The sequence below is a fragment of the Panicum virgatum genome, chromosome 7N (assembly GCF_016808335.1).
Source record: "Panicum virgatum strain AP13 chromosome 7N, P.virgatum_v5, whole genome shotgun sequence".
NCBI lineage: Eukaryota > Viridiplantae > Streptophyta > Magnoliopsida > Poales > Poaceae > Panicum > Panicum virgatum.
The window spans coordinates 42,559,309-42,587,116 of record NC_053151.1 but is presented as its reverse complement, the minus strand read 5'-3'; the positions used below and the strand labels follow the sequence as shown (position 1 = coordinate 42,587,116).

Here is a 27,808-nt window from a genome sequence, read left to right as displayed (position 1 = left end):
TCAGATCGATTATGCAAATACATGGGGGATGTACACCTATACCTCGTTCTGATGCTCACTTGGTCTGTAATCCAACGTCCTCCGCCCGCTACCTCAATGCTTGGAGGACCGAAGGCCGTACCGCTGTGGACGCGTGAGGATGGACGTCGACCTTCAGCTCGCCGACCCCCATCGCCGGTCGCCTCCGCTGGGCACGCGCTCTCTACCCCCGCGCCCCCACCTCGCCCTGCCTGCGCGCACCTCCGGCCGCCGCCGCCACCGCCACAGGCTCCTTCTCCCGATGCGGGCAGGCGCCCGCGCCGCGTCGCCGCTGCGCTGCGCCACCGGAGCCCGGCGCGGGGCCGAGCCTCGCCAAGGTCCGGATCCCCCCTCCGCTCCCGCTCGCCGTTTCTGGCGGGAAGAAACCGGCTCTCGCGCCCGTAGGACTATTTTCGCGCCCGCATTCGCATTTTGCTGGAACGGAGTCCGTCTCCCGCGACGATAGTGCTGGGTCCGGTTGCGCATTGATGATGTTATCCGCATCCGCGACTGGAGTGCTGATGGAAGTAGCCTTATGGAAGAGCTCCGTTAAAAAGGACTGTTTCGGGCCCTTTTTCTAAAAAAAAGTGGCAAAACAGCAACGTATATGCTACATCAAACCGAGAGAACTCGTAGCAGTTGAAAAGGCTAAAAAAAGTAGCCTCTCCACTGCAGTCTCGAGCATTGTTTATTTGCAATCGTGTTTACCATCTGAAATTTATAGGAACTAGACCCTTTAAGACCCAGGATCGTGCGAAGGCGTAAGAGAGTTATGGCATGTCTGTAAGTGGTAATCTCTTTTTTCAAAAAAGAACTGAATCGCATAGGTCAAAAAAAAACTCTCATCTCTGTAAAGAGGTCCTCTTGAGTATTTCCTCCAGATTTTCCGTTGTCTCCTAAACATTTTCACATATTTTTATGTGCCTCCAGATTTTCCGTTGTCTCCTAAACATTTTCACATATTTTTATGTGGCACACCTGTGTCACAAAAAGTATTGTAAAGCAAAGTCATGAAAAGTTGATGAAAATGCAGGCGTTTGACATTTCCTGGCAGATTTTTTTAACAATTCAAATGGACCAAACTTGTTGCGTGTAAAGCGTTTGGCAAATGCTCTCAAGCTGCCAGTTCGTTGGATTGAGCCGGTATCTTTTCACATTTCGCACACGCCAACACATGATGATAGCCAGCCAGCAGCCATGATTACGCACGACACGAGCTTCCTCTATTTTCGGCCAGGTACAGCCGCATCACTACACAAGGTTTCTTCAATTAGAATGTCGCGATGACGGAGGCTTCCATCCTATTGTAACTGGACAAACCGTTTCCATGATTTTTCCTTTTTCTTTTTTTCCTTTTCTCACACGACCAATATGAAAAGCAGTAATTTCAAATCTCAGCTGTCTGAAATTGGTTCAGATACCCCGTCCATTTAGCTGCAGAACACTAACCACAGACGGATACATTTAGAAGACGGATGGTTAACATGACAGTCCAATCAACGGGAAATGAGAATCCTCTATTATGGCTTATGTGAATGTCACATGCTCAGGAAAGCAGCAAATGTAATACAACAGATGCCATCTGGCTTACAGTTTACACAACATACATGATTTGAATAAAAAATACACAACATACATCAATCGGATGCCTTATGTTAATTACATGCCTAACACTGTCAAGCAAGGAATGAATGTACACTTGACGAGAATCAGTATTCCGCATTAGCAGAGCTTTCTACCGAGGTGTCTTGTCTAGCTATAGGCAAAGAATTCCAGATCTTTGTCTTCAACAATCATGTGTTATATACTGTCACGGCGCCTTTGGCGCTCCTCTCTGCTGCAACTGTGCTGGAGAAGACAATACGCAAGTTCGTGAGCTGCCTGCCTGAATAACACTGGAAAAGAGCAAAAGGTTTTGAACTAACGCTTCGCTGTTGCTTGCAGAAACAGAAGCGTTGTCATTCTTCGGTGTCACCAGCACTTTGTTGTCATTTCCAACCTGAGAGAGGGAAGAATTGCTCTGAGGTTATGGAAACGTTCAAAGCTCAGAAATGTGTGCTCAGTAGGAGTATTTAGAAACTGAAACCTGCCCAATTCCAACCACAGGAGATTCGACTTTTGCCTTGGGACAACTTCTCAGTGTACCCTGCAGTTACCAAAGGTGAATTGGTAGCTGCAAGTCCAATAAGATGTCCACTTCCATAAAAAACAAATACATATGTAAGAATCAGCAGTCAAATCCTGATAAAAGTTTAGGAGGGGGTCAGAGTTGAGATACGTTCGAACTTCATAGCACAGAGAACTGGTTACACTTTACACTTTCTCACAATCTCTGAGCAATGAAAATAATAACAGTCAAAGGAGCAGTTTGCTAAAAGCACAACACGAAAGATGGGTTGCCTTAACTTTTCAAGCGCTAAATGATACTTCCTTCTGTTCACCTCCAAAGAACAATGTGACTATTATTCTGACACATCACCATTGAAGTGCAATAGCAGATCTCCATGGCGAAGTATTATTTTTCTTAAAAAGAAGGTGGCAATGCAACTGAAGTTCATGTTTGATGACTTCCAGAAGCAACATGAACATGACTAGATTAGCCCTCTCTTTGTAATTCGGCTGCAACATGGAATGAATTTATACCCATCAAGCTGTAACCAGAAACCACACATACACTACTGCTGCAAGCACACTAACAGCAAAACAGAATTGCTGCCTTAGCATGCCCTGTCATACCATCGCAACAAGCACAGTGTTAACCATGTTGTGGAGAACTATTTTTCCAAGTTCAATCATGCAAAAGTAATTCCACCTGAGTATAGTATTAATGTGTTCTCCCTCCATTCATAAACAGCCAACCAATTTGTTTGACCTATAATATTGTCATATCTTTTTAGACTCGGCCACATGAAAGCGATATGTATAGATTCATATTCATCCTAGAAAATGCTTTTATAATATCATAATTTTTTTTGGTTTTACGTATATAATTTTACTAGAAATTAGTGATCAAGCATCCCTTTAGGGACAGTGTTCATATCCACAACACTTTGTGACTGGAAAAGTTACAAGAAAATGCATTGAAGGGATTGTCTAACTATACAAAATGAATATGATCACGTCAGCCATCAGGAAGAGAGGAAGAATTCAACATGTTTAAGCATGTAATTATACCTTGTTTGCCCACATCAATCCACAAGCATTGCACAAAGTCCTTGGACCAGCAGGACCACGACGCATTGCTGGGGTCATCTTTTCACTAGTACCGCAGTTCTGACACCTGCAGAGATGATACAAAAAAAACAAGGTCAATTTTCCATTAAATAGTGAACAGACAGAAGAGCATATCAAGTGTTAAATAAATACAATACAAGACAAACTTTGATTCACGTGATACGAAATCTAGGCCTGAGCTTTGGGAACCAGGATCACAGCCAGGAGCTGGAGATTCTCCCTCAAGACTGGCCCTTCCAGCAAATTGCCCTTTCCGGCGCTGCATCCTGGGAGTGAAAAAAATAAAAAAGTTTTCAAAAAAAATAACAACCAATTATTAAGATATGCAATGTACCATGCAGTTTAGAGGATAAGCTAGTTTGCTCCATGGTTTAACATAGAGGACTTTTATGTGACTATGTACCATGCAGTTCTGAGGATGTACCTTCCTCTGCATCCTAGGCCCTAGACCCCTAGCTATCCCTGTCAGGTTCCAACATAGGTTGTATCCATGGTTTCAAGCAGCATATGATCTGACCTCCAACAACTGCTATCTAATATATGTAGCACTTTGTCATAGAACCACACTATTGCTATTGTCACAAAAAAAAACAACTACTTCAATTTTCATTCTCTGAAAATATTTACAAGACAAAGAAATTGACCAAGCGCCAAAAAGAAAAGAAAAATAACAAGCAAGTAAATTTAGGAGCTTGGACAAATCAGGTTCCCTGGCTGATAAATACAAGCTGGTCAGGATGAAATTCAAGAGGAGAAAGACTAACAGCACGCACTTTTAGTCATCACAGTAAAGGCTGCTGAGTTTAATTTCATCTCCGGTGAAACGAATTGCCATGGTCCAATAATGATCATTTTATTCAATTAAGTAGCAGGAGGATGGCATGCTGACAAAATAGTGAAAAACTACTATCAGGAATATATTCTGATCCTATTGGCACCAAAATAATTCTACTATTAGATATAATCTGAACTGAAGGATCACAGATAATCGAAAATAAATATAGGTAGTCGACGCCTACAATTTATCTAGACCTTTTGAAATATAATCTAGAAATAAAATTGATGCTTTCTCAAGATGAGATACAAACCTGAGTGCAACTTCTTTGTGAACAGCATAGCGTATTTTCTTATCAAAATTTCTTTCCTTCCGTTTTTCATGGAACCTGAGTAGAGAGGCAACCCTTTTTGCAGGAATGTCTGTCCTCCGAAGTATGTCATCATAACCCTACAGAAATAATGCTAAATTGGTTATTAATAACTGACGAAGAAACCACTGATAGAATTATTGTCATAGACACTGGAGAACAATTTACGCATACCTTGTTCTCATTTTGACTAGGTACAACCTTGCCAGCATAATCAGCTGGTAGTTCACCACGTCCTAACAGGGACAGGACAGATTCAACCTGGAAAACAAACTTCAGCTTAGAAAAAAACAGAAGCGGATCGGAGAGGTAGAAATTCAAAAAGAAGAAGAAGCAGAATTACCTATGCCTAAGCGTTGAACCAGATGGATATTCAAGTATCGTGGTAAAACATATGGCTTATGGCACTAACGAGTAGTACAAATTACTATGCTGTTTATTAATGTGCTCCTTACAGAGTAAAAGTACAGGGTTACAAATATTCCTCAAGCCACAAGGACTAAGGACTGTATTCACTTTACAGAAGTAAACCAAAATTATCATATCATACAGTGAGGCTGGCCGCATGCCCAGCAACAAATTACTAGAATCACAGAATCTCAGTGGTCGCTACTAGTTGCTGTGAAGTTACATAATTCAGAAGAATGGAGTTTCTACAGAGTACACAGATTTCCACAGGTATGGTATAGCTAATCTTACTAACAACAGCATTGTGCTGCATAAAAACGTACAGCTATGCAAGTCAACATGAGCACAAAACTTGCTTCAAAGTTCAAAACCACTAGGCGATTACCCCGACATAAACCAACCATTTCGTTCGTCAATGAGACAGCACTCGATACTCATATATCAGCAATGTTTCTTCAAAACAATATTGACTAGAGCACTCCAATCCAAAACACAAACTCAGGTGGGAAAACAGTTCAGGCAGAATGAGGTGAGAACCGGTGTGCAAGTCCTAATGTTCAAATACGTGCACCAGTCGACAAGGGAATGGCTCCAAACAAAAACAGAACATCAAGCGTATATTCAATCGCAAATGAATTCACTAAGCACGTTAAATTTCTGATTCGATCGCATGGATTCTGGAGCTGCACATTTCACACGTGAATTGCAAAACAGAACGAAATGAATCGAGACGGACACCTTGTCGGGGGTGACGGATTCGAACACGTAGACTTCGCCCTGGAAGAGAAGCGTCAGCTGGTTCGGGTTTCCCGGCAAGGCCGAGACGGGCGCCGGGGCGGGAGGCTCCTCGGCCGGCGCCGGCGCGGTCCGCTCCTCCTCATCCTCGTCCTCGTCCTCGTCATCGACCTCCTCTCCGTCCTCCTCATCCTCCCCGGTGCCGTCCTCGCCATCGTCGTCGCCAGGTGCGGCTGAGGCTCCGGCGGCGGCGGCGGCGCGCATCTCGACGTCGACGTCCGCATCGGGCACGGCCGGCGGTGGCGGGGAGCTCGCACCCTAGATTGGGGAATGGAAGGCCGTGATGCGGGGCGGGAGCTGCTGTAGTGGTGTACCTGGGGTCCCAGCTCGTGTAACGGGAGGTGATGCGAGGGAATAGCTGAGCCGGATTGGCCTTCTTGCGTAAAGGACCTCCGAAAGATTCCTGGCTTCCTGTTCAGTGCACGCTTTTTGATTCCTTTTGAGCGTTTGGCCTCGTTTGCAAGTTGATTTTATTTTGACGTGCTCTATCCATTTACAAACATATAAATTTATCATACTAATTTTTATATAAGTCTTTTAGTACATCAGCCAAAAACATGATATTCTTAAATACGGAATGTTATGAATTTACATCATCATCATGTCTTTAATCTAAGCTATTTTTAGGGAAAATTGTAAGAACCACCCCAGTTCCCATCTGTCATTTGTTTGAGACCACCACAAGTTTTTGTTGCAAATGCCCATCCCCTATTTGTTTTTTTCTGTAACCCCACATTATGCACCAAAATTAAGCAAGGGAAGTGGGCGTTGGCAACTCAAAACAGCTTATGTTGCGAATTTCAAAATCCTAGTGACATATGCGCTGTGTTTTTTTTTGGTAATTTTCTTTACATTACAAGTTTGATTGACATATTTCTGATAGACTTATTGAAATTCTTTATGTTATAAGCTTTGACTAGTAAAAATAAGAAGTATGGCTGATTATGATCATAGAACCTTCACTTCTACTAGCGACGACAAAGGTGGCGATGAAGTGCACCATATAAGGTTTAAGATTAAGACAATCAAGGGGTTTCCTGCACAAGCCTATCTGTTTGCCTTTTCACAATGCACGTGACTTCATGATGCAGATGCTGGATAAATGACAGCACCTTCATGTGTAGCACCGTCAGCAATCATTTTTGCTAAATCATAAGCATCGATTGGCACTGCAGAATATACCATCTTCAACAAAGCTATATCAATGCAAATTGACATATAATGTTACAAACTAGCTTAGCAACGAACTCTACAACTCCACACCAATAATATTGGACCTCAAGAAACTTTCCACGCTCAAGCAGCTGCGCACTGCAACTTACAGAGCCACAGGTCAGCAATGTTAGAGTTGCAGTAAGCAAGTTACATATCGTAATTCTGGCAGTAGTTCAGCAGTTTTCTAGCATTTTCAATGGTACTTTCAGTCAGTGGATCCTCTTCTTCGCTCAAGGAGGACTTCTCAGCAATCCATCTCTCCATGATACAACAGATCGTGCTGAGCTGTACGAAAATCTTAGGAAAAGCAAAAATGTGCTTCTACAGTATGTTTCATCATGTTTGGTATGTTAAATTTTGCAAAAGAAAATAAATGTCCAACATCTCCATGAAGTCACTATGTTTTCCTGGGGAAAAAAGAAGCAAAGTATTTTACTGGGAAGGATACAGATGTGGATATACCATGCTTGAGGTAAGTATCCTCAGCCGACAAATCCACTTTGTCAACTCTGTGGCTCTCAAGGTCATCTTTGATGAGAGTGAACTTGCCTAACAGCAATGATACAAACTGCTTGAGAGAGGAAGAGTTCATATCAATTCCTTGTGCTTGTGCCAGCAAACGTGCTAAGATACACCAGAGAGCGTTCCGGCCTTGGTTATCATCACAAACTAGAGGAAGAATGTCAAAGAGTCCCTCCAAGAAGGGTAAATCTGAAAGAACAAAAAGGCCAAAGTATTGTGATAACACAAACGTGGTTTTCAAATGGTAAGATGCATTATTCATAAGATGTGACGCACCATGAGAGAGACTAGGCACAATATGTTTTCCATCTGCTAGAAGATTTGCTAATATCATCACCACAGAAGCACAATAGCTTGAAACCTGAAGCAGAGTTTGCAAAACACAGCTACCAATGTTGCATATTATCTATAGAAATATCAGGTATGTAACTGAGTATACAAATTCAATAATTCTTAAGTGCCTTTTTTTCTCATTTCATGGTTTTATTGATGGTAAAAAAACCATAACAAAACAAGACAGTAAACCGGACTGTAACTTAAACAAGATATTCTAATGATCAAATCAACAAAAATGGAAGCATAGTGCTCACCTCAAATTTATCAGGTAACTTAATTATCTTATCAAGCACTTGAATCAGCTGGTCACTTGATGACATCACTTCTAAACAGCTGTCTGTTGCAGATAACTCTTCCATAAAATGAAAGATCAAATCACGAGAAGCAGACCTGAAATGTGTTGTAAAATGAGAAATCTTATATTTTCATTTCTGTCCCAGGTTATTAACTTAAAATTGAAGCAACAAGGTTAACAACAGTGAAATAACTACAGTTAACAAATCAAAACTATAAGCAGGAACACAGGACAGATCAATCTGCAGGAAAATAAGAAACGCCTGCAACCCACAAAACAGGGAGGGATTCTAATTTTGCAGTAAAAGGAAGATTAGATGACTGTAAACTATTATTATGGTTGGAGCACAAATCCTCATTTCTAGACCATAAAGAAACTGGATAATCAAATATATTTGTCGTGGGGGATTCTAGGGGTACCCACAGCCGGGTGGCGGAACGCACCCGCCTATTCCCCGTGAGGGAGTACTCGGGGAAGTACTAGGCGATGGGGCTGAATCTACGCTGAGACAAGGACTCAGGAACACACGATTTAGAGTGGTTCGGGCCGCCGGAGCGTAATACCCTACGTCCACTGGGAGATGTATTGTTCTTGGTGGTGTGTATGAACCTATCCTCTGTTGGCCTTGGCTCCTTTTCAGCCTGAGGTCTTCTAGCGGCGCCCCTTCCTTTTATAGATCAAGGGGGAGCGGATACATTGGACGTTGGGCCCCGACAAGTGGGCCCAACGTGCTGTGCAGCATACTGCGCAGAGTACTTAAAAGACAACAGTGGTTACGAATTTTTTCCTCCGATATGCGTACTGCTGCTCTTCTGACCCAGGGGGGTCTTCCCTTGTCTCGTCAGCTAGGTGCCCGTTGGAGTAGCGTAGCCTGCTGAGGCTATTATGTAGGCGTTATAATGGGCGAAACCGAGCCGTCGTATCCATCTGCTATGGCAGACTGGCAGGCGCAGCGTGGGCGGCGCCGGCGGCTCCACTACCTTGGTAATACGCGATCAATAGTGCCTCCTGGTCAAAGAATCGCCTCGGCTTCCACTGTATCAATGCGATCGTCCACCTACCGCAATAAATGCAGTGGTGGGTGAGGCTTAGTATGGAGACCAAGCGCCCTTGTATACGTGTCCGCGCCGGACCACCCAGAGGTAGGGCGTCGACTTCTTCCCTTAGCGAGGGGTCCGGTTACCATACAAGAGGTCCGGGACCCTATGAGGGGTTCGGGACTTCCACGGGGGTCCGGCCCCCTTGCGGGGTCCGGAGCCCCGGCTGTTCGGGCTGAGTGCCTGCCTCTTCCGGGACACGCGTCGTTCCCGGACCTTTCCCAGTCGTGAGGCAGGTCCGGAACCGTTGCCGAGGGATCAGGACTTCGGACCACAGGGGTCCGGCTGTTTGGACGTAGTTAAGGATGACTACAAGACCCTTGCCGAGACACAGCAAGAGGGGGTACCCCAGTCCTGGGGTACCGACAATATTGTTCTTATTATCTAATGAAAATTCTCCAAGATTGAATGCAGTACATGCAACGGAAAATGGTACCTTTTTGCTGATAACAGATAGAATAATACGAAATGAGCATATTCTAAAATTAGTTCAATTCACAAGAATACTGCTCCCTGCACCTGTCAAATTTACTCTCATCTGATATTTTTTCGATCTCACTTGCTAACAAACTGATAACATGATCAACAAATCCCACTTTTATCAAAGGCTGAAGAAGAATGGCAGTCACATCTTGATTATCAATGATAGTTGATAGAAATTCAATGCTCTGCAAGCAATTTAGAAAAAAAAAAAAGAAGGGCAACAGAGTAAGTAAACTGCATGGAGAACATAAAAAAGTCTGATGAGTTGATGTGGTTTCAATTGAACCAGACAACAACAAGAAGACATGAACAATTGCCAAGGACAGAGCCAGGAAATTTTGATGAGGGTGGGGGTGGGGGGGGGGGAGTTGATGTTAACAATATATGGTGCCAAGTAATGATTTTTATCCTTTTTACTTAAAAACTTCAAAGAACTAATTAGTAGAATTGCATAGGCATGGAGGAAGCCATGGCACCCCCTAGTCACCAATTGCCTCCATCCTTGACAATTGCGCCCAATGGTTCAAATTTGTGCAAATCATATAGGCAAATAAAATAATAGTTGTAAGAGATTAAGACTGCGAATAACATTATAGCTGTGGATTTGTTCACAGAAACAGAGTAAATTCCCAATTCTTTAGCCATTCACTAGTGTCATGTAATTACAGAAAGTACATTACAGGTAACTGACAGTTACCAGTATTAATAAATATTGGAGTCCTATGTTAAGGGCAACTGCAACTTTATTTGGAAGCCTAAACACATTATAAGAATCATCAAGAAGGCCAGACCATAGCCATTGGCTGCTGACAGGAATGGAATAGCCACTAAATTACTCTATATCGACCACAATCATACTGCATAATGATATGGTAAACTCAAGAATTAAAATGCAAATACACAGACCTAATTGGCTAATTGTCATTAAAGAAAAGATAAACTAAGAGATAAACCAAATCAGAAGTGACTGCAATACATATGTTCCCTTTGCAAAGATTTCTATTAACCACTGCCTCTCCTGCAAGTGTAAGTGGGTGGAGTGGGAAGGTGGAGCATAGGGGTTCAAAAGTTCTTTTTGTAGCTTATAGCTGTTTAAATCATAGATATCCTCAGACAAAGTTTATCAGGCAAAATATTAAAAGGAATGTGTGTCATATATAAGAATGTTTAAGTAAAATGAATGTGTTACTAAAACTTTTAAGATTAAATTGACTGATTAGTCACAGGCAGACTATGTATATGGATTCAGTATTGTACCTTCTCGAGTAATGTAGAATTCAGTGTGTTTCCAACGATCCAAAGAACACGTGAAAGAATTTCATCAGGTAAAAGAGCTTCAGCCCAAGAAACAGATGCACTGCTACGAAGAACAGCAGCTAAAAACCTGTTGTACAAAAAGATTATATCAACTATGTCTATAGCATGACAAACTTTTGATGAGGAACTCTTGTTCTAGCTCACATTTGCTTGCCAGGCTACACAAAAACAACATAACATCAATCAAAACAAAGGGGACAGCACAAGTACATGGGGTGAAAAGGAGCAGAAAAGGTCAGTAACTTTTGGCAGGAATCTCATTCTCCGCATTTAGTGTGTTTCTACTATGGGTAGATTTATATGAGAATAATGGTTCTGCTTAGATGCTAAATCTCTTTCACAAATTATGTTTCAAGATGACAAACCTTAAAGTGTTAGAACAATGTTGGCACTGCAGACAATTCATAGAGTTGGAAGGGCTCAATAAGGGAGAAGGGAATCAATTAACAGAGGGCAAGTTTTATTTTAGCAAATAAGATACTAAGAAAGCACTACATGATTACTATAATTAGTATAACCTCCATACTCATGAAAACCTGACCTGAATGTTTCAGAAAGGCAAGCAGAGTCATCTAGGAATAGCTGATCCACAACCATAGTAATCAAACCATTTTGCATGCTAATTGCATCAACTAGAGATTCATGACACGCTAAGTTCCCCATGATTCCAATGCAAATTTCCTGTACAGGTAGAGAAAAAATAACAAATAAAAATGCTAAGATATGGCCATTAGAAATTGGGCAGTGTGGGCAAGGGTAAAAGGTAAGTGTTGTTTCACCTTCACTCTAGGAGATTGAGTTACATGGAGGTTTGCCAACAGCACTTCAAGTACAAGATTGTTCATCTACAAGAATTAGAATCTGCATTGTTAGCAGCACTAGATCCACCTGAGAAACCTATACAGCATGAATCCTCATAGTAACAAAAAAGTGCAATAAATTCAAGAAAGCTTAGATATGAACCAAAAAGTTCAATGTATCAAGGAGCATCATTAATAAACTTTCTTTTGAGGTTTTAACAATCACATCTAGTGCCATACTGTGGATTCAAAAACTAATTCAATGGAATAATGTAGATCTATCACCATAAATTTGTAAAACAGATGGACTCAACGTGAACTTCCACCCAAGGACCTGACCTGCATCCAGTAAAGAGTAATGAGCGCGACGGTTTACGGTTAACATGATCCTACCTCGATCCGTTCCTTGGGGAAGCAAAAGAAAAAAAAATGGCTGACATAATAGCATTCGGGTAAATTTTCTTTTTTCTTTCTCTATTCTTTTCCTTATCAATCTAACAGCATTACAAATTAAAACAATCCCCGCACCCCACCACAGGAGAAGAGTCATTACTTGTATAATAGTAGAAATATACTGATGATAACAAGCTCTGCATAGCACAACAATCTACAGAGCAAACATATAATAGTAGAAATATACTGATGGAGTATACCATCAGTTCTGCTTGAGGTTTACTAGCTGCAAGGTCCCACAGAATGCAACCACACTCTTCCCATGGATCCTTACTCTCAAGTTGTGCTGATTCCCCATTCTCAGAATTTTCACCTTTCTCTTCTGGGTCACCTTGCTTAGCACTGTTTATTGGGTATAAAAAGGATTTAATACAATCATCTTGTTAGCCAGTTCCTAACATATACCTCCAATTTGGGAACACAACGCTTACCTGAACTCTTTCGCCACAATTGAACCCTGTGGTAATAGCTGCCGTATAAGAGAGATGGTGTAGCTGGGATCAACTGTTGTCACATCATCGAGCAACTGCAAGTCATCACAAGGAGAACAAGCGTCAGTAGAACAGCAGAAGGCCAAAAAAATCTTTGTAACAAGTCAGCTAATAAAAAGCCGCCATAGCCGCTGGCCACACGGCAGTCACCAACTGCTCGACGGAATGCCCTCCCGAGCCGACACTCGTGCCTCCATAGCAGCAGGACCTGAGCAAGAGAGGAAAAGGAGGCACGCACCTCGGAAGAGGGCGCGAACGGAAGGTGCGTAGGGGTCTCCTCCTCCTCCTCCTCCTCCTCCACCACCACCTCGACGCCGTAATCCTCTTCCTGCTCCCCCGCTTCTTCCCGTTCTTGCTGTGGCTGGAGCACTTCGTCACGCGCCGATTCGCCTTCCCCGAGGGCACCCTCTTGCGGAGCGCCCGGCGACATTGCAGCTTGGCCCGCGGAGGTTCGCGAACTCGAGGATTCGCCGGCGAGGCGGCGAGGTGGAACCGAGGAGGCGAGGAGCTCCAACTGCAAATACGCTTTTCGAGTTTGGAGGCGCCTGTAGGGGTGGGACCGCAAGACGCCGCAGGTGAGTTCAGGGGCGCCCGGTTCCGGCTAACCGGTCCGGTTTGACCGGTTACCGGTAAAATCGGTCAAACTCAAATTTAAATTTAAAACCTGCAGTTATACCGGTTTCGAACGGCTAACCGGCCAGTTAGACCGGTTTACCGGTCGGTTTGACTGGTAACCGGTCGGTTTGACTGGTAACTCGCTAAATTCAATTTTTTTTTTAAATTCAAATGAATGTTTGTATACTAAATGAATGTTTGTATAACATGTTTTAGCTTAAATGAACCCTTCAAACTTTTTTGTACTATTTTTACATTGTATTTGTATACTTTTGTATGCACGTTTTTTTGTTTAACTTCAAATGCTCGCAAAGTATACTAAATGAACGAATATTTGAAAAAATTTGACATCATTAAATTCGTTGCAACTTGAAGTATTTTTAAGATTTTTTTGAAATTTTTCCATTTATTAGAATTCAAATTTAAAATTTGAATTTGGGCCGGTTTAAAACCGGCCGGAACCGGAACCGGTCCGGGCCGGTTAGACCGGTAACCGCGGTAACCGGACCGGTTCCGGCCGGTTTGGTGAACCCTGCCGTGAGTTTGGGTCCAGATGCGCAACCACTTGACCCGGGCTTCAGCTTTCAGCCCATCTCTTCACGGGCTGGTCTAGCCCGGCCCGGTAGAGAAAATGGCCAGTTTTTGTAGAGAGCGCGGCCCAGCCCATTTACGAACTTAATAATACCAGCGCCCAGCGAGTTCGAAACTGCCTGCAAGACGCCCCAATCTCCCTGCCAGCGGCGGCGCGGCCTGCTCCGGTCGCCATGGACTACACGCTCGCGGCGCTGAAGATCTTCGGCTCCCAGCTCGCCGGCTCCACCGAGGCGCCGTCCTCGGAGGGCTCCTCCCCCTCGCAGATGCTGTTCGGCATCCGCTTCCAGCGCGCCTGGATGCAGGTCCCCAAATTAGCCCGCCCCTCCCGCCTTCCCTCTCTTTCCCCCATTTCCTTGGCCGGAGCCCTGACGACTTGCAGCGGCAGGCAGGGTGTGCTCCTGTCGGCGAACTACAACGAATCCGACGAAGGGCGTCTTGTGCTGGATGATGGCTCCTGCGTCGCCGAGCTCTTCGTCTTGCCCAAAGAAGCCGAGGGCCGACGGTGGCTGGCAGGTAATACACGGGTTTGTCAAAAAAAAAAAAAAAAACTTGTCATCTTGCCTTCTCAGTATCCTGAATGTTGTGTGAAAAATAACTTGTGAGTTGTGGCAAATCATGAGTTGCATATATAACTCTCCCATCGTCGATTGATTATTCAATTCTATTAGTTATGTGAGCTCTATTATTTGTAACAACCATGGAAAACCTACGAGCTTAGAACAACTGCAAAGTGACCCAATTAATGGCCACCATCACTACCCCCTACCATAAACTGAATAGTTTGCAAATGAATTCTTTAGATTATAGGATCTTTACAATTAGCTTAATGTGACTTGGTGTCATGTTTGACTGTGCATCTGCCACACCAATGCTGCTGCATAACTCACACCCACAGCCATTCACTTCCAGTGCAACATATAGACTACCAGCTACTCTATGCGTCATTTTCTTAATTATCTTTAAAAGTGACTGTTTAGTGTTTACACAGATGTCATTACATTTGCATTGTATCCTTGTTATGTTGTTTTCTGGATTAATTGTTTTATTTATGCTGGTTGATAACCTATCTTGTATTGTAGGGATGTATGTAATGGTTATCGGGGCCTACATTGCAGAACAGTCTAAGGACAATTATCCAGCTATCAAGGTGCCATCTCCCTCCCTCACGCTCTCATCTCTGTCTGTCTTCTTGCATGCCCTTTTTCCATAAATTTACTGGGAATAGGAAGTTCTCTGTTCGACCTCTTTATTGTTCAATGTGATTGCATTTTTCATTTTGAATGATTCAAAAAATTCAGTTCAGCAAACGCCTGCCTTATTAAGCCTAGCTGATGCTTCATTGAAAGAGGAAATAAGAAACAGTAGGATGTAATTTGCTCCTCTTTGGTTGAGCCTATCAGCTATCGCACAATATGCTAAGATATGACAGCTGAAGTACTAAAAGTTTATTAGTTTCAGTGGGTGGGATGTGGGAGCTGTTTAGCATCTAACCTGACTATGTTCAGGGTGATGTCGGTTTTCTTTCCATAGATCTTCATATAACAAGTCACTTCTAAGTTCTAAATTCGTTTTTGGCTAAACAGGTTATAAGAATTCCTTCAATCAATTTAGTAAAAAAAGGAAAATAAATAGTAATACCTGTAAACATTACATCGTTGCATTATGTTTTGACATGTAATGTTTCACATGCTTGTTTAGATCCACGTATTGATTGTTCTGGTGGGTCTTATGAGGGAAGTTGCCAACTCCAACTTCCGATAATAATACAATCTTTATCTCCAAAGCAGCCTCTTATTTTTAATCGATCAATAATGATATGCGAACTTGCTTGGTGCAGGTGCATAAGATGGTCGAACTCTCTGACCAGCCGGACCGTGAAGCAATGTGGTACATGGAAGTAGCTGAGGCGTACAACTTGTTCTACCTGCCATTCTCGGTTGCTAGTCCCCCTTCATGAGCACCGGCCCTTTGATCTCTAGTAGCTGTAGCAGTAGTTGTAGACCTTAAAACTTTTAGAAATATTTTTCAATCATGCCGAGGGACGAGGGTACTGACTTGTAGGTTGTGGCTAATGCCATCCTTCTCTTTCCTGGTACTAAAAATGTGCAATATCCATGGTCATGTGTTTGGGGCCCTATGGCCATCAGTTGGTATTTGTGGATTGGAGAGAACTGGGGGAGCTCGTTTTTCCCTCGATCAGACGATCACCTTCAATCCACAAGAGGAATGGTTTACCCAAACTAGCCCTATGAAATATTTGGGAAGTGAATCCAACCTCTGAAAAATGAATCTTTGCATGATCTCGTCTCCTACACGACTGTAATGTGTGTTCAACCAATTTGGGATCCGGTCTAGGAACATTCTAGTCCCAGACTCCCTCCCAGCAGGCGCCGGTGTCTCTACTCGCGGACACGTCACGCTGCGGGACAAGTTGAACATAGAGGCGGGCTGACGCTGACGCTGACGCCAGTGTCCGCGCGTGTCTGGCCCGCGCGAGCGACACGAGCCATGGCCCGGAGAAGAGGGCACGCGGCACGCCGCCAAGTCGCCAACCACGCACTTGTCGCTCGCTCGCGCACCGGGACCAACCAGCCAACGCCAACCCCGCCACGTGAATACCGCATCCGAGACCGTTGGTCGGTGATCGGACGGTTCAGATCGCCCCAGCCAGGAGCCCGCGCAGCCAGGAGCCCGCGCACTGGTTCGGAATCTTCGGATAGCGTCTTCCCGCTTCGCTCGCTCCGTCGCCTTCGCGCACCGGGAACCAAAGCTGTAAAGGCTGTGTTCACTTCCCTCCTATTCCTCCAAATTTTCGATCACATCAAAATCACATCGAAACATTAAATATATTAATTGATCCATGCATAAAGTACTAAATATAGCTAAATAAAAAAACTAATTGCATAGTTTTAATATACATTGCGAGACGAATTTTTTTAGCCTAGTTAGACTATAATAGAATAATATTTACCACAAACAAACAAAATACATTTTTTTTACAGCTTTTCGCGGATCTGAACACAGCCAAAGCATCGGGGAGGAGCTTGCACAGCGCGTGATCCCGCGGTTGATGCGCCCGCCATGGCGTCCGTGCCGCTGTCCGCGTCGTCGCAGGCCGGCCTCCTCCTCCTCCCGCTGCCGCTCCTGCAGCCGCCCGGCGCCGGCGCAGGAGCATGCCTGCGCTACCGCCTGCCGAGGCTGCCTCCAGCGCTCTCGAGCGTGAGGAAGGGAGGGCTCCTGCCGCTGCCGATTCTGGCGCCGCCGCGGGCCGCGGAGGGGAAGGACGGGTGGGCCCTGACCAAGGAGGAGGTGGTGGAGGAGGACGAAGAGGAGGTGGAGGTGAGGAGGGAAGGCGAGGAGGATGGGGGAGGAAGTGGTGATGGTGGTGGGGCAAGGGAGGACGCGTCCAGGGGCTCGGGGCGGTTCGCCGCGGATTACATCTCGCTTGGCATCAAGGAGCCCGTGTATGAGGTAGGCTTCCAGTAAGCAAAGCCTCGAACCTGAAATGGCTTCTTGCTGAATTGTTCACATCACACGGTGTTTCATATTGCATTGTTGCTTGCCAGTCAACAACTCAACATCCATCATCTCAGTACTGCGTATCCGAATGTAAATAAAGCATACGTGCTCGTTTTCCTTTTTGCTCAAATCAATTGTCATCATGTTTGCTCTGTGACATTTGTGTGTAAATGTAGGTTGGCTTTATGTCGAATTGTGATATGCACATTACAGATTTCGGGATTCACATCCCTGCAAAATACATAGTCATTAACCTTTCTCTGGAAATTGAACTTTACCCAGGTGATAGAAGTGAGATCTACTGGGAGGATGTCCACCAAAAAAATAAGCCGGCGGCAGCTACTGAAATCTAGTGGTATGTAAAAGGAACGTGTTTCTCAAGCAACCCCCTACATCAACTTCATTTTGTACCACCTTTAGCTGAAATGCTCAGTTCGTGTGATTTACTATCTATCTTGTGATTTACAAGCACATGAAAGAAGGATATCTTCTGATTTTCAACTTTTGCCCTGCTAGGGCTCCGTTTACGTGATACCCGAAGCGTTGACCCATCACTATGGTTAATGAATTCAATGCCTTCCCTGCTGGTAATAGGCACAATCAACACATAACTATGTAGACTTTCCTTTGTTCACGCTATGCTACATGTTTCATTTGTATTGATTATGAGTATTACCATGATGTGTATACTAGTCTGAAAGGCAATATAACTGTTTTGTCTTCACTGCATTTGTTTTGTCCGAGCTACTCAATTGTTTCACTTTTTGTAGTAGATCAAGAAATGCACAAATACTTGCATTTGTAAAGGGCAATCATACCATTTGCCTTACTTTTCTGCTTAGATTGTGTTTGCCTAATTGTTGTAGTAATTTTCATGATATATTGAGTTAAGTATTGAGAAAATTTACTGTAGATTTACATCTGGAATATTTCTGTTCCCTTTCATTTTGTAAACTCATGTATTAAGCATTTTAATTTGGATGTTATTCTTTCCTTATTTTGTATTTTGGTGTTGTTTCTGTTGTATCCTTGCACTTTTATTCATATCCCTCCTAAACACCATTCTTTCTATAGCATGTGAAAAATCATGTTTCATCATTTATTACAGGTACGTGAACAAGCTATTTTAATCAATCTTGGCTCCTTGCGAGCAATTGCTATGTACGAGCATGTTCTTATATTTAACTATAACAGGTCAGTTGTCAACTTTAATAATAACAAGTTACTTCCTTTCTTTCAAAATTTACCATCTATCTCTTTATAAACTTATTGATTTTATTTTTTGTAACTTGAGTAGTCCAGGAGGGAAGGCCTTTTTAGAGCTATTACTGCCTAGGTTAAATCCAAGAAACATCAATGGTGGGCCCGCAATGCCTTTTCAGCTTGAGGTAATGGATCTATACAGTAATCCTTGCAGTCGTTGATATACTGATATGCTGCTACGTAAAAGCATTTTCTTCTCAGTCTCCCATCAAAAGTAGTGTGCTAATTTAGGTGACATAGGATTCAGGGATTGTTAAGACGGGTGCATATTTCTGTTTACATCTGTATTGTACTTCCAGTAGATAAACAAACTAACAAAGTAGGACATCAATAAGTGCTTCTTGTGAAAATTAATAGATTTGCATCAGCATCCATGTTAATTATTCAGGCAAGATTTTCCAGTGTCTTTAGTCTGATTTTAAGAATATTGAATAATTGTACAAGCATAATCCCTTGTACACTAATCAATGGTTGTATTTTATCTTGGCTGATCTTAATTGATGCTACATTAAATTTTGTTTAAAATAAAGGTAGTCCTTGTCAAGTGTAGTAAATATATAGTTGTACACTCTATATTTAGCCCATTAGGCCCATGGCCCAAGTGCCCTACTGTACACATAGATATGCATACCAGAACTCCATCTGAATATGGTTGAGAATGATATTTCGGCATCTTCTATATCTTTCTAGCAGTCCGGTATTTTATAGTATTTCATCAGCATCAAAAAATTGCGGCATGCTTTCATTTTCAAGCAAATTGGAAGTGTCAGTGTGCCAAATATTGGAGATATTAACTGATGTATCATTTTGATTTTCTTGCGTTTAGGTTGTTGAAGCTGCACTTCTTTCTAGAATACTAAGACTGGAGCAGAGACTAATGAAGATTGAGCCTAGTGTAAGCGCCACATAAGTCTATGCCATGCCTCCTTGAGCTATTTATGTCATATACAACTCTCTCTCTCTCTCTCTCTCTCTCTCTCTCTCTCTCTCTCTCTCTCTCTCTCTCTCTCTCTCTCTTCTTGTACAAAACTGTATATGACGATGTTGATTATCTTTTCTGCATATTTGATTGAAGCACCATCAGTAAAAATTTCTCAGTCAATGACTTCAAATGTTATGGTGTTATTTCTTTGAATTTCAATTTAGACAGCATTCAAAGTACATACAGTGGCATTCAAAAAGCAATGCTTTCACTTATTTCCATCTCTTGTATTCCTTTCAAAAGCTCAACTGCAAATTCACTGTCCCTCTCTTTCCTATAACACATTTCCTATCTGAACTAATCAGAGGTTCGATCTTCAGATACATCAACCCGTACACGGAATAAGAAATTATTTACTCCCAGTTTGGGCTACAAAGTGACTAGTTATAGAGCTGAGAATATTCTCTTGGTTCTGAACAGATCTGAGACTGGACATGCTGTGCCAAATGCTCATCGCAGCACTTTGCCACTTTCAAAAAGCATAACCCATTAATTTGTCATCAGCTCTTGACTCTGCTCCTTTTTCATGAAATACAGTAGTGAAGAGCCCTACTAAGTTTACTCTGCATTTCCAATCTGTTGATCTAGGTAGTTTACTACTGTAGTAGTTTATTTCACTTCTGTGAAATAAAGTGTATGAGCTGCTCCTCATATATTGGTGGTTTCTATGCAACCATAGTTTTTTTTTGGGCATTTTTGTTCAATCCTATGTTTGTCAAGCACTTAAACCTTTGTTGACCAAACAATGAGAACTGACAGAGAAATAGATCTAACCTGGATAACTTGTGATAAAAAATTTAAACAAGCTAGATTAAGCGGATTAACCTAACAAGAACTAAACGATTACCGATAATTGGTGATAAAAGCTAAAAGCAAACTAGACTAAGCGGATTAATCTAACAAAACGATAGCTATTATCGATAACTTATGAATAAATTAAATCTAGGTAAAAGCGGTGCACCGTAAACCTAAGATCTAAGATATTTGATAACTTGAGCGCTATAAACAGAGGAAAAAATGATGTGCTATCAACTTAGACCTATCTACGCAACTCAACTCGGAACTTACCAATAAATTGGAGATTAGAGCCGATGCAGCCCTACTTATTAGGAAGAACTCATAAAAAGATCTACTTCAACTAAGTTTAGGCGAAGTCGCCGACAAAAAGGTAGATGCGTAATGTAAAATTTTGATTGGATGTGGTTGATCAAGTTTACAGAACCCGTAGGTCTGATATTTATAGCCTAAGTTTAAGATTTTTTGTCGATTACGGTGGAGTACAAACTTGACTTACAAGAAAAATCTATATCTATCTATACTATAAAAATTGAAACAATTGAAAATATTTCTCACTAAGATTAGGCCCACCGTACCCCTCACGAAGACCCCACTTGTCGGGTCAAAAGGGTTGACGAAAGGAAGGGGGAGATTGGTTTCGTCAATGTTTTCCACCAAAATCCTACTCCCTCCATTCCAAATTATAAGTCGTTTGACTTTTTTGACACCAAGTTTGACCACTCGACTTATTCAAAAAATTTATGCAAACATAGTCAAATTTAAACCATTCTTCAAGAACTTGTATTAATAAAGCAAGGCACAACAAAAGAAGTGATGTTTTACACAAATTTTTGAATAAGACGAGTGTCAAACTTGGAGTTGAAAAAGTCAAATGACCTACAATTTGGAACGGAGGGAGTATTACTTTTTGCACTAGCAATTTCCTATACCCACCTCTTGTACCTACATATTACTTTCCTTTAGCATACACATAATTTCCTTTGCACATACATTGACCCATAATTCACGTCATTTTTTCTTTTGGAAGGATAATAATTGACATCATTGTTTAATTATGAAAAAAAGAAAGACATGTATTAACATATTACTTTCTTTTAGTATACACATACTTTCCTTTGCGCATTAACCCATAATTGACATCATTATTTATGGAAGGAAAAGAAAGACGTGTATTATTTTTAGAAGAAAAATAAATGGCATTGCTGCTTGATGGTTTTGAAAGGATATTAATTGACATCATTGTAGTTTTATGGAAGGAAAAGGAAGACGTGTATTATTTTTTAAAAGAAAATAAATAACTACATTGCTTGATGGAAGAAAAATTAAATATGTGCATGTGGCACGTACATCTTCTCTATATACTACTAAAAAGAACGATTGGGAGAAAAAAGGAAAAAGTCTACATAACCCCCTCAACTATTGGACCTGAATTACTTAACCCCCCAAACTACAAAACCGGTTATTCTACCCCCTGAACTTTTTAAAACTGGACAAATAACCCCCCCAAGGCGGTTTTTTATGGTGGTTTTGTCTTTTTTTTTTTCCTTTTTTATTTATTTCAGCTGAATCTTTGAAAAATCATAGAAAATCATAGAAAAATCCAAAAATTGAAAATCCAATTTTGTTGGACTCTATGAGTAAATCTGCACCGTGAACATATAATATGATATGATTTAGTACATATTTTGTTGTAGAATTAGATATATATTTTTTTCCAATTAATGGAAATAATTCATATATGCAATTTTCATTGTCTAATTGTAGTGAAATTTTTATGGTGGAATAATTATTTTATGCTTGAACATTAGTAAAAAGTTTATACTCATTGGATCATGTATAATTTAGTTATAGATTTATTTAAATTTAACCAGCATGAACATAAGCAAATTTATAACAAAGGTATACATGATCCAATGAGTATGAATTTTTTTACTAAAGTTCAAGCATACAATAGTTAGCCCTCCATAAAATTTTGTATGAAAGCAAACCATATTATATGTTTATTGTGTAGATCTACTCATGTAGAGTTCAACAAAATTTGATTTTCAATTTTTGGATTTTTATGTGATTTGTTATAATTTTTAAAAAAATTAGCTGAAATAAATAAAAATGAAAAAGACAAATCTACCCTCCAAAACCGACTTGGGGGGTTATTTGTCCGGTTTTAGAAATTTCAGGGGGTAGAATAACCGGTTTTGTAATTCGGGGGTTAAGTAGTCCAGGTCTAATAGTTGAGGGGGTTATTTAGACTTTTTCCGAGAAAAAACTTTGGAGCGACCCTGACCTCTAACTGCTGTGGCTCTGCCGTCCGACCTCTAAGGCTGTTTCCAGCAGGCCCCCTATCAGCATGCGCATGCGGAAAATTCGCTTTCTTGGCAACTGTAGCGGCGTCCAGCAGACTGCGGGTGTGAGCGCGCAAAAAACGGATCGGTCCGGCGTGTACCCCATTTTCATTTATTCTCTCTCATCCCCGCATCCAAGAAAATCAACTGCTTCCTTCCCCAGCCCGCGACTCTTCCGCCCGAGCCTTCCCAGCCCCGGACTCTTCCGCCTGAGCACGAAGGTCGCCTCCCCCGACCACCACAAGCCTGGACCTGGAGTTGAAGGCCAGATCTCGGAGCACACAGCAGGGGGAAAGCAGAGAAGCAGGTCAAGAAAGGCGGAAGCAGGGACGACGCACGAAATCCCTAGGCTCCTCTTCACCCGGGAGTGCCAGTTCTTCGTCGGCTCCGGCGACTACAGCTGATACAAGGTGAGTTCTTGGATCTCCCATGTTCTGGATTGGTGGTATAGGGCTCGATCTGGAGGTGGATGAAATGCATAGGCCAGTTTATTTTCCACCCGTGTCGGGAACGCACAGGGATTTGGGGGCGCCGTGATATTTTCCACCTTGTGGGGAACGCGTACATCCAGGGATTTGGGCACCGGGAAGAACATCTATTCCTATGTTGAGAAGGGTCAAAGGAGTTCGCGAGATTTCTTGATTTCTAGGTCACAAATGAATCTCCTTTCTTTTTGAAATCTTGGGTTTTGGTAGAGGTAGATTATCATGTAGGTTTGAATTAAGAGGTTGACACACTTTGCCTTCCCACGATTGCCATTGTGTAGCAGAAATTATAAAAAACATGAGGAACCTGTTAGACAAAACTTGATTTTATCCACCTTTGACATGTGCTATGTGCTGATTATGTTGTGTATGCATGTATAATTGTTAAAGTTTATACGGTAACCTCTTTGTTTGTGCTCAAGTGATGGCAATAGTATGGTATTTTTATCCTCGGCTACGCTCTAGTCTTCACCATAGCGAATATTGCATATATGACAGGGGATCAATGGAGAACATGTGGCAAGGAATGGGTAATGCCTCTCAACCAATTGGTGAGGTTAATTACACCCATGGCATCGACATAGGTGAAGCCTACATGCCCACTGAACAGTAACTTAACAACCTCCCTCCAGATGTATGGCATTGAAATTGTGTTTCCCTTTTCTTTTAGCAAAACATTATTTAATGTGTTAGCACTGACTATTTTCTTATATGCATTTAAAGGGGTCCGAGATGAACATTGTCGTGCCAGATCAACCTAGCGCCCCCGAAGCACGCAGGAAAGGAACTTCCAAATGTTTGAAGAACTTCTCAACAAAGGAGGATGAATCCTTATGCTCAGCGTACATTAATGTGAGCAAGGATCCTATTGTGGGAACCAACCAGCCAATCCGATCCTATTGGGGAAGGATAAAAGCTTACTTCGAAGAAGATAGTGAACGTACCAGGTCCCAGTCTTCCCTGCAGCATAGGTGGGCTGATATCCAGAAGGATACTTCAAGATTTTGTGGGTTTTACTCTGAGATTGAAAGGAAAAACCAGAGTGGCAAGAGCGATGGTGACAAGGTAAGGAAACACTCATAGATAAAATAGAACTCTTGTCTTGAGTATAGAAGGGTTGAATCATTTAACTTCAGTCTGTAAAACATCTCTTATTCCTTTTAGAATATAGTTGGACTAGCACAAAGGAAATTAGTAATTGAAGAACACTAAATCATATTCCTTTTAGATTATAGTTGGACTACCATTTAACTTCAGTCTGTAAAACATCTCTTATTCCTTTTAGAATATAGTTGGACTAGCACAAAGAAAATCAGTAATTGAAGAACACTCAATCATATTCCTTTTAGATTATAGTTGGACTACCATTTAACTTCAGTCCATGGTTGTATGTGCAGGTGAAAGACGCTCTCCAGATGTATGAGGGAATTGTCGGTACCACTTTCAAGTTCATTCATTGATAGGCCAAATGGAAGAAGATATCTGCTTCTCGCTTGCTTTGAAGTCCTACAAAAGATGTCCATGGATCGGAGCGCTTATGAAGAACGGGTTCAGGCTGCAAGCGAAGAGGAGGCTAAATAAATCGCTTCTCGCTCTGAACGCAAACTCGCTATACAGGAAGAGCAACTACAAATCCAGAAAGCCCAAGTGGAGGTACAAAAAGAGATGCTCCAACTGTAGAAGGAAGATCGGGAAGAACGGATCATGACCATGGATGTCGAGAAGATGCAACCATGGGTCCGCAATTACTACATCAACAAACAGAAGAAGATATCTGCTATGAGCTTCAGAGATGATGGTTCCAATGGCCCTGGTGGGTAGTAGATGCGATTTTATCAGCTTCTTTATCGAATTATGTGTTGAACTATGCATGACCGGGATGTTCCCTGAACTAGTACAATTATCGAATTATGTGTTGAACTATGCATGACCGTGATGTTCCCTGAACTTGTACAATTATCGAATTATGTGTTGAACTATGCATGACCCTGAATGTTCCCTAAACTAGTACAATAATAATTATGTGTTGAACTATGCATGACCCTGAATTGGACATCGTAGTAACTCAGTTGGGGACTAATTTCAGCATTTCATTCCCATGAAAATATTTGACTTAGTGTAGAATAACCATGGCCTTGTTTCGTTCAATCAATCGAAGAATTTCAGGAATGTTTCGATTAGGAGCTAACGTTGGCCTTGTCGCGTCGTCATAATCTTCAATTCTCAATTCCTCCATTCCTTTCTCATATTCAATACCCATATTGTGTAGGATGATTACACAATCAACTATATACTTGAGTGCCACTAGACTGAACCTCCTAGCTGGTCCCTTCATGATTGCATACTTTGCTTGCAGCACACCAAATGCACGCTCCACATCCTTCCGGTACTCCGCTTGTTTAAGTGTAAAGTACTTGTGCTTATTGCTTTGAGGACTAGAGATGCCATTGATCAAAGTAGCCCAAGGAGGGTAGATACCATCAGCAAGATAATATCCCATATTGTAATCCCTCCCATTGACATTGAAATTCACTGCAGGTCCAATGCCTCTAGCAAGGTTGTCAAACACCGGAGATCGATGTAAGACATTAATATCATTGCAAGATCCTGGCATGCCAAAGAAGGCATGCCAAATCCTAAGATCATAACTTGCTACAGCCTCAAGGATAATTGTAGGTTTCTTGTAATGGCCCCTATATTGACCATGCCAACTTGTAGGGCACTTCTCCCACTCCCAATGCATACAATCGATACTACCAATCATGCCGGGAAATCCTCCTTCTTCTGCTTTCCGAAGGAGCCTAGCAATGTCTTCAGCATTGGGTGGTCTAAGATACGACTATAGTGACATCCCAGAGTTTTAAAATGCTAAGCAAAAGAAACTAAACATAGAATCATGCTTAATAAACAAGAGCAATTAAAATTATGCATTTCTTTTGAGAAATAATATATGTGTGTGTTTGATTATGCATGTGTATATGTGTCTATGTGTATATGAAAACAGGTGAGAAAATGAAGTTTGGCACATGAAATGACGAGCTCTTCAAATCACAGTTTTTAAACATTTAAATTATCTTTCAAATTGTAACAAATAGGTTTTCAAAATAAATTTTAAACCGTTGCTTAAATGGATTTTTGCCCAAAACCAATGTTATAAGTTTTCGAATGATGAACAACTTTCGTGTTCAAAGTTTTTCGAGTCGCCACACAAAAATGGGAGAAAATTTGAATTTCGAAGCGTATAGGACCTTTTCAGATGCACTCAAGTTTCAATTTATATCTTTCAAAGGAAGTTTCAAATGAACTTTTTCCTAAAACTAAAGTTGTAGATCTCGAAATTTTGAGCAAGTTTGGTATTCAAAAGTTTTTCATTTGAGTCCATGTAGAAGGAGAAAAATTGAGTTTACAAACTGGAGTTTTGAACTTCACTTTATTTACGAAACTGCCCTCACTCCATCTCTCTTCTTCCTCTGTTTTCTCCCTCCCTCACGCCGTTTGCCGTCGGTGCGCCGGCGTCGGCCACCTGGCCGGCCACGCACTGCGCCCTGGCCAAATCCGCCTCGCGCGCCCTCGGTATCGCCCAAAACCGCTCGCCCTGGCTTCTCCTACGCGCGACACGCGCCCCGCCGTTCTCCGCTCGCGCCGTCGCCGTCTCGACGTCGGTGCTGTCCCGCGTCGTCGCGCTGTTGCCTTCCCCGCCACTCAAGCCGTCCCAATCCATTCGTGAGCCAAATTCGATTTCTCCTCTCTGCTTCACCTTGTCCAGAGCTGAACCCTCTTCCCCATCGCCCGAGCTAGCCTCGTCGCCGCCGTCTCCATGGCCGCCGAGCTCATCTCGCCGCGGAACTCCACCCTTCACTCCCACTATGACAAAATCGAGCGCACCACGACTTTCCTCACGTCCTCCCGAAGCTCCTCGGCCCGGTCACCATCGCCCAGCCACGCCGAAACGCTGCCGCCGGTGAGCAGGGCCGCCGCCGCCCCTACCTCTCCGTGGAGACCCCTCCTCCGCCCTCCCTTGGCTCCAACCGACCTCGGGAACGGCTTCACCTCGCCCCAACGGAACTCCCAAGCCCAGCCACCTCCACCCATGGCCGCCGGAGCACCGCTGCGCCGGAGCAGACCGCCGCCGTCCGCCGCTCTCCGCGGCGCCGCCAATTTCGAGCACCCCAGCCCCCACAAAGGCCCTCTACAGGTGCGGCTCGAACTCCTCTCCATTTCCCCCAACCTAGCCCCCACCGCCGGTGACTCTGCTCGCCGGAAAAGGGCCGGCCGCCGCTCCTCTGTTCCTGGTCCGACCAGGGACCTCCAGTTCAAAGAAACGAAAATTCCAGGGGCTAGTTTGCAAAATGTACATGGACTTCAAACAGCAAACTTTGAAAATTCGTAGAAAATCGTAGAAAAATCGGAAAAATACAAACTCAAATGTTCCAAAATCCTTGCACCTATATCTACAACTTTTGTTACATCCACTTTTGTATTTGACTAATAGTTTTATCTTTATATTAAGTATTAGTTTTATCCACATTTGTATGTATCTCAAGTTCTACCCACGATATTTAGCTGATTTTTGGACAGTGTCCTACACCCTAGATGAGTAG

The 27,808-nt window shown here is 42.5% G+C and overlaps 5 protein-coding genes and 1 long non-coding RNA gene across 12 annotated transcripts; 3 read left to right on the top strand and 3 right to left on the bottom strand.

Annotated features, from left to right (window-relative positions):
• Positions 1-1,514: 1,514 nt before the first annotated feature.
• LOC120681513 (GATA transcription factor 18-like) lies at positions 1,515-5,919 on the bottom strand. 6 transcript variants are annotated; one of them, XR_005677901.1, is made up of 8 exons: positions 5,544-5,919; positions 4,572-4,658; positions 4,341-4,477; positions 3,399-3,518; positions 3,193-3,298; positions 2,105-2,259; positions 1,944-2,017; positions 1,515-1,866 (listed from the first exon to the last, which is right to left on the bottom strand). XR_005677901.1 is itself a non-coding variant. In XM_039963025.1 (8 exons), the coding sequence occupies exons 1-8, from the start codon at positions 5,802-5,804 to the stop codon at positions 1,812-1,814; spliced, it is 900 nt and encodes a 299-aa protein (XP_039818959.1). In that variant the 5' UTR covers positions 5,805-5,919; the 3' UTR covers positions 1,515-1,811. The 6 variants fall into 6 exon arrangements, 3 of the variants coding, with proteins under 3 accessions (XP_039818959.1, XP_039818960.1, XP_039818961.1); XR_005677902.1 differs by having other exon boundaries at positions 2,105-2,214; XR_005677903.1 differs by having other exon boundaries at positions 1,515-1,861; positions 2,105-2,214.
• An 844-nt stretch (positions 5,920-6,763) lies between these two features.
• LOC120681512 lies at positions 6,764-13,171 on the bottom strand. The gene is made up of 11 exons (XM_039963024.1): positions 12,848-13,171; positions 12,550-12,644; positions 12,319-12,460; positions 11,645-11,710; positions 11,407-11,546; positions 10,806-10,932; positions 9,585-9,733; positions 7,928-8,063; positions 7,614-7,698; positions 7,264-7,526; positions 6,764-7,100 (listed from the first exon to the last, which is right to left on the bottom strand). The coding sequence occupies exons 1-11, from the start codon at positions 13,037-13,039 to the stop codon at positions 6,963-6,965; spliced, it is 1,533 nt and encodes a 510-aa protein (XP_039818958.1). The 5' UTR covers positions 13,040-13,171; the 3' UTR covers positions 6,764-6,962.
• A 749-nt stretch (positions 13,172-13,920) lies between these two features.
• On the top strand, positions 13,921-16,115 carry LOC120680508 (recQ-mediated genome instability protein 2-like). Its single transcript, XM_039962001.1, has 4 exons — positions 13,921-14,120; positions 14,208-14,331; positions 14,898-14,965; positions 15,656-16,115. The coding sequence occupies exons 1-4, from the start codon at positions 13,989-13,991 to the stop codon at positions 15,773-15,775; spliced, it is 444 nt and encodes a 147-aa protein (XP_039817935.1). The 5' UTR covers positions 13,921-13,988; the 3' UTR covers positions 15,776-16,115.
• A 718-nt stretch (positions 16,116-16,833) lies between these two features.
• Positions 16,834-19,717, top strand: LOC120683752 (magnesium transporter MRS2-A, chloroplastic-like). 2 transcript variants are annotated; one of them, XR_005678906.1, is made up of 6 exons: positions 16,834-17,289; positions 17,620-17,692; positions 17,854-17,924; positions 18,446-18,531; positions 18,640-18,725; positions 19,427-19,717. XR_005678906.1 is itself a non-coding variant. In XM_039965831.1 (6 exons), the coding sequence occupies exons 1-6, from the start codon at positions 16,900-16,902 to the stop codon at positions 19,508-19,510; spliced, it is 795 nt and encodes a 264-aa protein (XP_039821765.1). In that variant the 5' UTR covers positions 16,834-16,899; the 3' UTR covers positions 19,511-19,712. The 2 variants fall into 2 exon arrangements, 1 of the variants encoding a protein (XP_039821765.1); XM_039965831.1 differs by having other exon boundaries at positions 18,635-18,725; positions 19,427-19,712.
• A 4,001-nt stretch (positions 19,718-23,718) lies between these two features.
• LOC120683934 lies at positions 23,719-25,211 on the top strand. Its single transcript, XR_005678992.1, has 3 exons — positions 23,719-23,841; positions 23,931-24,272; positions 24,605-25,211. It is a non-coding gene; the product is annotated as an uncharacterized LOC120683934 (long non-coding RNA).
• A 109-nt stretch (positions 25,212-25,320) lies between these two features.
• LOC120681287 lies at positions 25,321-25,971 on the bottom strand. Its single transcript, XM_039962798.1, has one exon. It carries the CDS (start codon positions 25,969-25,971, stop codon positions 25,321-25,323), a length of 651 nt encoding a protein of 216 aa, XP_039818732.1.
• Between the last annotated feature and the right edge of the window lie 1,837 nt (positions 25,972-27,808).

Bases quoted from the DNA above. Each gene is read 5' to 3' on its own strand.
- LOC120681512 (XM_039963024.1), bottom strand. From the start codon at position 13,039: ATGTCGCCGGGCGCTCCGCAAGAGGGTGCCCTCGGGGAAGGCGAATCG. The intron at 11,711-12,318 runs GTATACTCCATC...TAATTCTTGTAG, and splicing joins AACCTCAAGCAGAACTGATG to ATGAACAATCTTGTACTTGA. The intron at 9,734-10,805 runs GTACAATACTGA...AATTGCTTGCAG, and splicing joins ATTCTACATTACTCGAGAAG to AGCATTGAATTTCTATCAAC.
- LOC120681513 (XM_039963025.1), bottom strand. From the start codon at position 5,804: ATGCGCGCCGCCGCCGCCGCCGGAGCCTCAGCCGCACCTGGCGACGAC. The intron at 4,659-5,543 runs GTGTCCGTCTCG...TTTGTTTTCCAG, and splicing joins AATCCGTCACCCCCGACAAG to GTTGAATCTGTCCTGTCCCT. The intron at 3,519-4,340 runs GTTTGTATCTCA...TTTCACTCCCAG, and splicing joins CACAAAGAAGTTGCACTCAG to GATGCAGCGCCGGAAAGGGC.
- LOC120683752 (XM_039965831.1), top strand. From the start codon at position 16,900: ATGGCGTCCGTGCCGCTGTCCGCGTCGTCGCAGGCCGGCCTCCTCCTC. The intron at 17,925-18,445 runs GTAATAGGCACA...CATTTATTACAG, and splicing joins ATTCAATGCCTTCCCTGCTG to GTACGTGAACAAGCTATTTT. The intron at 18,726-19,426 runs GTAATGGATCTA...TCTTGCGTTTAG, and splicing joins CAATGCCTTTTCAGCTTGAG to GTTGTTGAAGCTGCACTTCT.
- LOC120680508 (XM_039962001.1), top strand. From the start codon at position 13,989: ATGGACTACACGCTCGCGGCGCTGAAGATCTTCGGCTCCCAGCTCGCC. The intron at 14,121-14,207 runs GTCCCCAAATTA...AGCGGCAGGCAG, and splicing joins TCCAGCGCGCCTGGATGCAG to GGTGTGCTCCTGTCGGCGAA. The intron at 14,966-15,655 runs GTGCCATCTCCC...TGCTTGGTGCAG, and splicing joins ACAATTATCCAGCTATCAAG to GTGCATAAGATGGTCGAACT.
- LOC120681287 (XM_039962798.1), bottom strand. From the start codon at position 25,971: ATGATTGGTAGTATCGATTGTATGCATTGGGAGTGGGAGAAGTGCCCT.